At 50.6% G+C, this 12,312-nt stretch overlaps 1 protein-coding gene across 1 annotated transcript in view; it reads right to left on the reverse strand.

Annotated features, from left to right (window-relative positions):
* Positions 1 to 12,312, reverse strand: part of TPCN1 (two pore segment channel 1) — a 373,488-nt gene that overhangs the window by 42,429 nt on the left and 318,747 nt on the right. Inside the window, exon 24 of the mRNA XM_082257616.1 lies at positions 6,779 to 6,863. Within this exon, the coding sequence (XP_082113742.1) occupies positions 6,779 to 6,863 (85 nt within the window). The remainder of the gene's footprint in view (positions 1 to 6,778; positions 6,864 to 12,312) is intronic.

Below are 12,312 nucleotides of genomic sequence, written 5' to 3' on the forward strand. Positions count from 1 at the left end.
CACTTGCATGCAAGTCCTGAGAGATGACTGGCAGATGTTGACCCCCTTCATAATCCTGGCACAGACGCTTCGCTTCGCCCATTCTGTTCAAGTCTGGGAGACCAAGGTTATGGCAAACATCGGCCTCAAAATTGAACTGGCCACGTAAAAGGGTATCGGACCAGAGACTCAGCTCTTGTCCACCGGGTCAATTTGTAGCGGGACTGCGGTGGACAGATCGGACCCCTAACTGACATTTTTGACACTTTTGGGGGGACCAGTGACATTAAACAGTAAACAGTGCTAAAAGTATGCACTGTTACTGTAATAATGACACTGGTAGGGAAGGGGTTAACCTAGTGGGTGATCAAAGGGTTAAATATGAGCCTAGGGGAGTGTTTACTAACTTTGGGGGGAGGGGCTTGTGAAATGACCATAGAGACCTGTGATCCTATATAGCAGGATCATTTCAGAGAGAAAAATGGTCAGCTGTGTTTACAAAAGCTGGCCATTGTTCTCTCTCAGCGGGGAGTAACCGCGGGTGCTCGGCGTCAATCGCGGCCGCCGTCCCCGTGCATCGGCATCCCGGCTGCCTATTGGGGGGCGGGAGTGCACAGCTGGTGGCGTGCGCTCGCCCCCCTAGCAGCAAGTGCACGATCGACGTAGGGCTACGTTGGTTCGTGCAGGAGTAAATGTGGGGCGGCCGGTCCGGAAGGAGTTAAAGGACGGAGAGTCCTCTACTGGCAGTAGTGTGGAAATCTGAGAATCCACCAGCGGCTGAACTGTCAGTTTCTTTAAAAGTGACTCTTCAAAAGGAAATCTCCCAGAGAAACGCTTAGGTATCCTGACCATGTGTTTTGGGGAACCCCACTGACTTGCGACTATATCATCGAAATAGGCGGGGAAGGGGAACACCTGAGTCGCCTTGGAATGTCTTCGGGTACCAAATTGCACTGACGCAGCATTAGCTGTGTCTTCCAATTTTTAAGCTTCCCACACTGATACAATCAGTGCCTCCACAAGCACCTTTTCATGCGCGGCCGTAGTGGAATAGGATTCACCCTCACTGTCAGAGCACTCAGGGTGCGTGGACGCAGACCCAGTGGGATGACTAGCATCTGCGGCAGCCAAATCAATCTCAGAATCTGAGGAGGCAGAGGATTAAGGTGAAGGCGGGGGGCGCTTTTTGCTAGGCCTATTTTGAAGGGCCATGTCAACTTTGGACACCAGCGACTGCAGGACCGCCGTCATGGCCGCTAGGGCGGACTGAGACTTCAAAGGGTCCTGCAGCTTCTGAGACTGGGTCAGGTGGTGACATGTTCCAGGGACTCCATAGTTAATCTGGGGACCACCAGCAAATCTGGAAAAATGTATGTGAAAATCCCTCCCACCTCTGTACCAGTGGCACCACAGGTCCCAGCGCACCAAAAACACTGCTATAGCAGAAGAGGGAGCATTACACACCACCAGGGACTCACCGCCACCACCACCACCACCACCTCAGGAGGAACAAAGAGCGCCAAACTGCAAGCCATACCGCAATCAGAGAGGAAAATGAGGCGCAGGCACTGCCACTAGAGGCTGAATCACCGATCCAGTCTACAAGAAAATGGCCACTGCATTGAAATCAATGGGAAACTACCAAAACATGGCCGCTGAGCAACACAAACAGCCGCCGACACCATTAGGAACCCTCCAAAGCAAAATGGCGGTGCCCCCGTGACCCCCCACAGGACCACCAGGTACATGCAGCCAGCACTCCCAAATGTGCTCTAGCATTGTCACCCTGTCTTAACAGCTTCCAATGTGAATTACAGGTCATTTCAATAGACATTAAAGAGGTTGTGGAGTTCCACCCTAAAATGATACTTACCTCCATCTTCTCGCTCCGGGTCACCTGAAAAACAAATGGATAATCGCATTTTTTTTTTTACTTACCTCGTAGAGAAGAAAATACTTAGCTTACTTCCTTCTTCCTCCCCTCGGCGGCCACGGCCCGTCGTCACTTCCTGGCTTTGCAATGATTCCTGGGAGCTGAACGTCATCGCTCCCAGGAATCATTGCGCCTGCACCGGCCCCCGACATCAGTTCCGGGGCGAGCGCGTCATTCCCTTCTAAACAGCTTCTGGGCATGCCCAGAAGCTGTCGAGGGATGACGCGCGCGCACCGGAAGTGACGGCGGGGCCGGTGCAGTGCATCGTGGGACCGAAGAAGATGGAAGAGGACACAGAAGAGGATCGCGCTGGCTTCAAGCTGCCCACACCTGAGATGGCAGCGCTGGACAATACTTTTTCAAGGTAAGTATTTGTCCTAAAAGGTAAGTGCAACCCGGGACAGATCAGAGGCTAGCCATTGTGGAATGTACTAGCCCTGACTGTCCCGGGGGTATTTTTATTAAAAAAAAGTATTCCAGGGTGGAACTCCGCTTTAACCTCCCCAAAAAATAAAAAAAACTGAAAGACAAAGGCATAAAGAGCTAGTATGCATACAGTTAAAGCCAGTGACCGTAAAGCAAGATGGAAGATCAGTCCCTGGGACAGCAGATCCTCCTGCATAGGGCGTCTCCACGGAGGATCGACAACCAATTTTACCAGGTCTGCATACCAAGACGGACGAGGCCAGTCTGGGGCCACCATAACGACTGGAATGCCTTCCACTGCCACCCTGCGGAGAAACCTCGGCAGGAGTTTGATCGGAGGGAAGGCCTAAATCAGCTGATACTGGCTCCAAGGAGCCACCAAGGCGTCTGTGGCGTCGGCCAGAGGGTCCCGAGACCTGGCCATAAACCTCTGGACTTTTTTTATTGAGGAGAGACGCAAACAGATCTACCTCCGGAGTTCCCTACTGGACACACAGGAGATGAAACACCTCCGGATGAAGGGACCATTCCCCTTGATCCAGCACCTGACAACTCAGGAAATCCGCTTGCCAATTCTCCACAACCGGAATGTGGACTGCGGAGACAGCCAGAAAACATTGTCTTTTGCCCATACAAGAATCTCGGCCACCTCTGTGGCCACCAGGACACTCTTGGTGCCACCCTGATTGATGTAAGCCACAGCATTGTTCGATTGCATCCGAACTGGAGAACCACGGAGCCGATTCATGCAGTGGAACAAGCAAAGCTTGATTGCTCTGAGCTCGAGAATATTGATCGGTAAGTTAGACTCATCTGTCAACCAAGTCCCCTGGGCACAGAGCTTCTCCAGCACTCCACCCCAACCTGACAGGCTGGCGTCCATGGTGACCACCGTCCAAAACAGCAGCCGGAAGGACTTACCCTGACACAAAGCTGGTGTATTGATCCACCAGGATAGAGCAGACCTTGTGAGGTGGCTCAAACGTATCATCTTGTCTAAAGACCGTGGATCCCTGTGCCATTTTGCAAGAATCTTTTTGCAGAGGTCTCGAGTGAGACTGAGCAAACGGCACCGCCTCGAAGGTTGATACCATCAGACCCAGGGCTCTCATGCAAATCCATAGGAAGGACCGATCGGTTTCCAACAGCAACTTGATCGTCCCCCCTGCAACTTCTGAAGTTTTTCCAAGGCCAACGCCGAATCTAGAGTCAGTCCCAGATAAGTCAACCGTACTGAGGGCGTCATAGCAGATTTTTTTTAAATTGATCGTCCAGATATCCCAGGATCGCAATCCTTTTCCGACATAAGGTCAACACCGGGGCCAGAACCTTGGTAAAGACTCTGGGAGTGGAGGCGAGACCAAAAGGTAACACCACAAATTGAAAATGGTCCTCTGCCACCGCAAAGCAGAGAAATCGCAAATACACATCTGATATTGATGGAGGCCAGAAAATCCCCCTGATTCAAAGATGCTACCACCAACCGAATGGACTCCATTCAAAACTTCTGCACCCGTACAAAATGGTTCAGAGCCTTGAAGTCCAGGATTGGACGCACCTTGCTCTCTTTTCTGGGCACCGTGAACAGGTTTGAATAGAAACCTTGAACGTTCCTGCGGAGGAACCGGCACAATCACTCCTTGAGCTAGGAGATCCTGCACTGCGTCCCGAAGATCCTTCAAACGATCTGGAGTCAGGCGAAGATTTGACTGAAAAAATGTTTCTGCTGGCCGGGATCGAAATTTGATCTTGTACCCGGAAAAAATCAGTTTGTGAACCCATTTGTTTTGAAGGAAGTCCAGGTTTCCTGAAAGCAGCGCTGACGTCCCCCCACCCCAGAAACAGGTGAGGGCGCCCCTTCATGCTGAAGAGGACTTGTCCGCAGAACCGGACTGACTGGTCTTGGGCTTGCCTGACCAGGACTTCTTAGCCCCTCCAGATGCTCTGAACAGCTTATCTTTTTCTTGCGCCCCAGAGGCATGAAAAAAACGTCTATGAGCGGTAAAGGAAGGCCCCTGCTTATTACGGGGTGCTTTACCTTGGGAGGATTGAGGAAGAAGAGTATTGTTCCCACCAGTCAGGCCCTTGATCAACTCATCCAGCGAGTTGCCAAACAATCGCTCTCCCGGGAAAGGAAGATCTGTTAAGGCCTTCTTGGAAGCCTGGTCAGCCGACCAGCATTTCAGCCACACCATGCGACGTAAGGCAATCCCCACAGCCAACACTCTGGCCACCAGGGGAGCCGCATCCAAGGACGCATCACAAAGGAACACCAGGGCCTGGGCCATGTGGTCCATAAGTTCCATCAGCTCCGGGGGAAACCAAGTCAGGATCCAAGTTCCCCTTCAGAACCTTTACCCATTCTGTAACCGTCTGTGATACCAAAACAAACACAAAAACCGGTTTCAGGATAAAACCCGCCAACACATGAAGGTGGCGGGAAAGGGATTCCACACACCTGTCCACCAGATCCGTAAAAACTGGGGAATCTTCCACAGGCACTATAGGAGATTTGTTCAACCTGGAAACAGGATGATCCACCTTAGGTGGTACCGTCCAACGGTTTGAAACTGTCTCAGCAAAGGGATACCGGCATTTAAAGCGCTTAGGCACTACTAGCACGTGCTTGATGCGCTGCCATTGGTCATTAATAATATCATGAAAATTCTCGGGACAAGGGAAAACCCTGCCCGATTTTTGGGTCTCGCGGGAGCCAAAAGACACCCGTGTCCCTGCCTGCGTGGGCTTATCTGCCATTTTTAAAGTTTCCCTTACTGAAACAATCAGGGCTTACACCAAAGGGCGTTCCCGCCCTGCAGCTGAAGAGGACAGGATCTCTTCACCATCCAAATGTGAGGACAGCGACCCCTCAAGGAGGTGAGCGTCCGTGGCGACCATATCAGTCTCTGAATCAAAGGACCCCACCAATGATGGTGAAGGCAGCAGCCATTTTTGGTTAGTAACCCTTTTCATCAAAAAATCGACCTTGGTCGCCAGGCTTTCCAGTGCTGCTAAAATCGCGGCCATTGACTGATCTGGAAGGTCCAGTAGTAGCACTAAGGGTGTCTGAGGGTGAAACCACTGCCTGGGACTCCATAATTAATGCAACAGAGAAAGGAGTACTGTCACTTTAAAAGAGCCGATCGCGGTCCCCATCGCAGATCACTGCAGTCTGTGGAGTCCCCTTTAAATATATACAGATAGAGTGCGCAGGGATATGCCCACAGAGACCCCAGTACTTTATCACCTTCAGAAAAAAAACCTCCTGAACCGGTCTGTGCAACAGGAAAGTGAGAGTCACAGGATATGACATCAGCCTGGACAACATGTGAAACATCACGCTGCCTGTGTAGCTCCATAGGGCTACACAAAAATGGCTGCCAATGCAAGTCAATGGGAAGCACAGGGAAAATAGCTGCCCCATTCAAGTCAAAAATTATATTTTTCGACACTAAAGATGGCGGCTCCCACGGTGCGCAATGCGATCAGGAGACCCCCATATGGAGGTCACAAGGGATCTACAACCACACCCTGCAGGAAAAGTTACCATATCCCCCCCCCCCCTCCAGGATGCCAGGCGCCGCAGCAAAGGGGGCCCCCCAGGGGGTGGGAGAGGGGGGTACGGCACAGGGCCAGGTATCCTGACAGGCCAGGGGGATCCTTTATGAAGTACCAGGTTCCCATTATCCCCAGGACCACCAAGGGACGGGGGACGGGCTGCATTTACTCACCATACCATAGACCGGGTGGGCTCCGCTCCGGAAAGACCGCCTCCCACCCGGAGTGAGGGTGCTGCCAGCCGAGGGGTACGCTGTTACTCAGGGTATTCCAGGTCGTAGCGTCCCAGCGAAACATCCACTCGCAAGCTCGCCCCCGTCCAAAAGGGGCTGTGCCGAGGCGAGGCCTAGTGCGGGACTATAACCTGCTCACGCTCGTTGGCCAGGCTGGGAGACCTTAAGGATCTAGATTATCCAGTGCGAAACCTCATCCAGCATTGCTTGCAGATCACCAGGAGGATCCCCCTGAACACTAGCAGAGTGAGTAAAGATAAATAAAACAAATAAAAAAAAAAAAAAAAGAATAAAAAACTGAGACCCAAGTCCAAGCAGGAAACCTAGGTCCTACTCCTTCACTAGGCAGAAACAAACTGTTTTGCTGGAGCAGGGTGTGTGGGGTTATGCCTATAGGGACAGCCCATGTGGGCGTGGTGAATTGCTTTTTTTCCTGCCTAGTACTACTCCTGCAGGGGGCAGCATAACCCAATGGTATAAGAAGCATAACAGCTGCGTCTGTCAATGGACGATACAGAAAACAGGATATGTTTTTATACAAGTACATTTTAGAGCAGGTACACATTAGAAATATGAAATTTTGGTTTCACATCATTATTAATTTACCCATTTCCTTATCTATGCCTTCAAAGTTATCATCAACACTAACCTTCTGCATCTTTATTCTTTCTGCCGTAATTCATCCGGAATACAAAGGCATCCAAGATACAGGCAATGATGATGGTTATAACAACCTGTGACAGAAGAAGAAATGACTACTGCTACAAGGATTATGATGGCCATTAAACATTGAAATCATATATTAAATTGATTAAAATATTCTTTTACATGAAAAACACTGTATGACATAATGATGATTTGGTTACCTGGGTTGGATTTTCCACCAGGACCCAATATTCCATCTCAAATAAAATAATCACTTATTGAATAATAGGATCTTTACAGCGAAACATGGCCACCTTTATGGTCATATTAACTGCCTGGCGACCGCAAAACTTAGTTATAAGGCGGCAGAGCAGCTAGTCTACAGGGGATCATGTGATCCGGCACTTCTAGGTAGGGGGCCCGCGCGCTCACGCCGCAGCTGTGCTGTGGGCGGATAAAGCACAAGCTGATCAGTGGGTCCCGGCCAATGGATGTCCACCAGCACCCGCTGATCGGCGAGGAGAGACACAGAACAGAGCTCTGTTCTGTCAGCAGGGATGACATAGATTTTCTTTCTCAGCAAAGCAGGGAATAAAATCCATAACATCCCCTAGTAAAAACAGCACACAGACTACACAAAAACACTGGTTAAACACACATTTAATCCATTGATCGCTCTAGATGTTTAACCCTTCCCAGCCAGTGTTATCAGTGCAGTGACAGTGCATATTTTTAGCACTTATCACTGTATTAGTGTCACTGGTTCCCACAAAGTGTCAAAAGTGTCAGTTCGTGCCAGACTGTCTGCCGCAATATCGCAGTCCTGCTATAAGTCACTGATTGCAGCCATTACTAGTATAAAAATAAATAACATTTCCAGTATATATCCCATATTTTGTAGATGCTAGAACTTTTGCGCAAACCAATCAATATATGCTTATTGTAATTTTTTTTTTTTTACCAAAAATATTTAGCAGAACACAATTTTGCCTAAATTTAATAAGAAAATGGGATTTTTGACACAACTTCAGATCTTCATACCCATTGGGTTATACAGCCCCCTACAGGAGTAGGACTCCCATGGGCAGTCCCAGGGGGGTTTACTCCTCCTCTCTGCTATAGGCACTCAGTTTAGTTACAAGCAGTGTCCACAGAGGGGTGGGTGCTGTGTCTGTCAATGAACATCAGAGAAATGGATTTTACGGTAAGTATAAAAATCCCCTTCTCCCTTTCGTTCATTGACGGACACAGCTTCAGATCTTCAAAACTATTGGGACGTCCCAAAGCAGTGGTAAACATGAGGGGTGGGAACAGCGAAAAAATTCCCAAGGCTAAAGAGTAGCCAACTAGGCAACAGAAGCTCAACCAAAAGAACTGGAGCCCACCTGAAAGAAACATTACATCCTTGAAGAGGATCAGGTCCTCTCAACAGCAGCCTGCAAAACCTTGCGGCCAAAAGAAGCATCCACAGATGCCAAATCATCACTAAAATGTTGTGAAAGAGTGCACCGACTACCAAGTGGCCGCCTTGCAAAACTGTGTCACTGACGCCTGATGATGGAAAGCCCAGGAGGCACTAAGCGCCCAAGCTGAGTGCTCTTTAAAGTGGTTGTAAACCCACTTTTATGACTTTTACCTATACCTTTAATAAGGCTTACCTATAGGTCCTGAAAAAATATCTCCTAAACTTGCCGCTTCTTCAGAGCCCTGTGCCGTGACCAACGACGTCACGTGGCTCCGGCCAGTAATGCAGCAGACCCGCAAGGAAATGGGCGAAGATGGATGTGGCCGGCAGCGGGGACAATGCGGGCTTCGTTGCAGGTGTCACAATGTGCTAGTATGCAATGCATTTACTTTGTAGGGAAAAAAAATAAAAAGGAAGAGTTTACTTCATCTTTAACAGGGAAAGGAGGAACCTGATCCTTGATGGAATAGGCCTGAATCACTGTCTGATCCATCTGGCAATGGTCTCAGAGAAAGCGGACAACCCTTTCCGAGGGCCCATCTGTGAGCACAAAGGGAGTCTGACTTCCTGATGGTAGCCTAAGAGAAGAGATGGAGATAGTAGCCGAAGAAGCAGCCAACCCTTTTCTTGGTCCAACTGTAACCACAAAAAGCGAGTCTGACCTCCAAAAAGGACTCCATAGCTGCCAGGTACACCCTAATTGCCCGGACCACATCAAAGGCATGCAAGGCAATTTCATTCAGATGTTTAGGCCTGGGACACAGGAAAGGTAACACAATTCACATTCAAATGAAAATCAGAGATGACCTTTGGAACGACGGACAGGGGTGAAGAACCACCTTATCTGTGAATCACCAGGTAAGGTGAATGACAGGCTAACACTGCCAGTTCAGACACCCTGCGCACAGAGGCAATAGCCACCAAAATGGCCACCTTCTGGGACAGCATAAGCAGGGGAATCTCCCGAATATTCTCAAAGAGAGGCTTCTGGAGGACCGAAAGCATCAAATTACGTTCCCTGGGCGGCAACGGTGCCTGCAATGGGGGAACCAAATGTCAAGCACCCTGAGGAAAGGTACGCCCCAGGGAATGTGTGGCCAAAGGTCATTGGAAAAAGACCGCCAAAGCCGACACCAGGCCCTTGATGGAACTCGAGGCCAATTTCTGTTCAAGCCCCCGTTGAAGGAGGGTCAAGATCCAAGCCACCGAGAAGAAGCGAGGATGAACACCAAGAGACTACCACTACGCAATGTACGTCTTCCATGTACGATGGTAGGTCCTCCTAGAAGTAATTTCCTAGCTTTTAACAGTGTAGGAATCACCAACTCAGGTAAACCTCTATCCTTCAGCACCTGGCTTCAACAGCCAAACCGTCAAAGTCAGGGACTGTAAAGCAGGATGGGAGACTGGTCCTTGGGACAGCAGATTCTCTCTGAGAGGAAGCTTCCAAGGAACGTCAGCGACCAGCCACACCAGATCGGCGTACCAAGCCTAGTGAGGCCACTAAGATGAACCCTTCTGCCTCAATCCGGTGTAGAAGTCTTGACAGAAGCTTGAGAGGACAGAAGGCTTACATCAAAAGATACTGACCCCACGGGGCCACCTGTGCGTCTGTCAGAGGATCCCTTGACAGAGCCACAAATCCCTGCACCTTTCTGTTGAGCCAAGATGCCAACAGATTTACCTCAGAGGTGCCCCACCGGAGACACAACTGATGAAACACCTCTAGATGAGTGGACCACCCCCCTTGGTCCAACGCTTTCCAGTTTTCCACCTCGGAAATGTGTACGGTGGAGAGGGCTGTAACGCACTGTTCTGCCCACCTTAGAATGCCAGCCACCTCCAGAGCCACCAGGACTCTTCTTGTGCCCTCCTGGGGATTGACATAAGCCAAGGCCGTGGCATTGTCTGATTAAATATGCACTGGACAACCCTGAAGACAATCTGTCCAATGGTCCAGACACAGTCTGATCGCTCAGAATTCTAGGATACTGATCGGTAGTCTATTCCAGTGTCCAGATTCCCTGAGCAGAATGCTTGCAGAGGAAGCCTCCCCAGATGGACAGGCTGGCATCTGTGGTGACCACTGTCCAATACAAGGGGAGGAAGGAGTTGCCCAGCCAAATCGCAGGAGAAAGAAGCCACCATATCAGGGACTCCTTCGTTCCCCGACTCAGCCGGATCTGATTGTCCAGAGACTGCGGATTCTTGTCCTATTTGGTCAGAATCTACCTTTGCAGGGACCTTGTATGGAACTGTGCAAACGGAACCGCTTCGAAGGTAGACACCATCAGGCCCAGCACCCGCATACAAGTACGGAGAGATGACCATCTGTTGGACAGCTGGAGACGAATTGCAGCCTGCAATTTCTGGAGTTTGTCCAGAGGAAGAAGCACTCTGGCTAAAGACGAGTCCAGAGTCAGGCTCATGTAGCCCAGCTTTGTGGACGGAACCAGGGCAGACTTCTAAAAACTCAGAATCCAGCAGAACTCCAGCAGAGTTCGTATTGTGATCTCCAGGTTTTCCACCAGAGCAGAAGACGACTCAGCTCGCAGAAGGAAATCGTCCAAGCAGCTCAGTACCACGATCCTCCACCGGCGTAGCAAAGCTATCACTGGGGCTAACACTTTTGTGAAGACCCGAGGAGCAGAGGTGAGACCTTAGGGTAACGCCACAAACTGATAATGCTCCTCTCCCATGGCAAAGCTGAGGAAGCGTTGGTAACTGGCACATATTGGAATGCGAAGGTAAGCATCCTTGATGTCGATAGAGGCGAGGAAATCCCCCTGATGCAAGAATGCCACCACCATGCGAATGGACTCCATTCTGAACTTCTGCACCTGCACAAAGCAGTTCAGCACCATTAGGTCCAGGATTGGACACTTCTTGCCTTCCTTCCTGGGAACTGTAAACAAGTTTGAGTAAAAACCCTGAATCCGTTCCGAAGTTGGAACCGGGACAATTACCCCTTGATGTAACAGGTCTTGTACCGCCCCAAACAGACCCTGTAAGCAGTCCAGGGACAGGTGCAAGTTGGAAGGAAAGAACCTTGCTGGGGGACAAGAGCGAAAATCGATCTTGTACCTGGACTAAATTACTTTGTTGACCCACTTGTCTTGCACCAGGGAAGTCCACGGGTCCGGATACTAGCGAAGATGTCCCCCACCCCCGATACAGGTGAGGGTGCACCTTCATGCTGAAGGAGCCTTGTCCACGGGTCTGGAGAAGCCCGATTTTGGCTTGCCAGACTGGGTTTGTTTGAATCCTCCAGAGGAGACCCTGAAAGTCTTTGAGCCCTTGTCAGTCGACCCTGAGGGACGTAAAAACTTTTTATGAGCGGAAAAGAAAGGTCCACGTCTACTACGAGTCTAAGTGTGGGCAAAGGTAAATGAACAGGACAGAGGGACCCATCAGGGCCAGGAGCCTTACCCCCCAGGATAGAGCGAATCACGACCCGTACCTCCTCCTCCATAATCGGCCGGACCAGCTCGGAGCGCTCCGAATCCGACAGCCACCACAGCGCCACTGGGTCCAGGAGCTGACACAAGTCCTCCGGACGGAGATCAAGGGGGAGAGTAGTGTTATACAGTCGAGAGTAGAACTCCCGAAAGGCCCCCAAGATCTCCTCCGGGGAGGTGAGTGTCCCTCCCGCGGGGGAGGTGAGCTCCGGGACCAAGGTGAGCGGGGCATCCTGACGAGACAAGGACGCCAGCAACCGCCCATTGCGGTCACCTGTTCAAAGAAACGCTGTTTAGACTGGTAGGTAGCCAGTCTGGTAATCTCGGACATGTGTAACTGTAAATCACGTCCAACCCCTCTGCATTGCCTCGAAGTTGGAGGCCGAGGGGTCCCCCCCATAACGGGCAGAGGCCGTCTCGACCGCCACCTCCAAGGCAGACACCGCCGCAGACTGTTCCAAACTGACCCCTGGTAACCGCCTTGAAGGCGTCCCACACAAGTCCCGGAGAAGTGCCTGCATTCAAGTCCCAGTACTCCCGAATCGCCGATGGCGTCTGCGCCACAATGTCTGGTTGATCTATCCACTGGGCGCCTAGACGCCACATGGAACTGCT

Source organism: Pelophylax lessonae (genome assembly GCF_965119305.1).
Source record: "Pelophylax lessonae genome assembly, chromosome: 1".
Taxonomy (NCBI): Eukaryota; Metazoa; Chordata; class Amphibia; order Anura; family Ranidae; genus Pelophylax; species Pelophylax lessonae.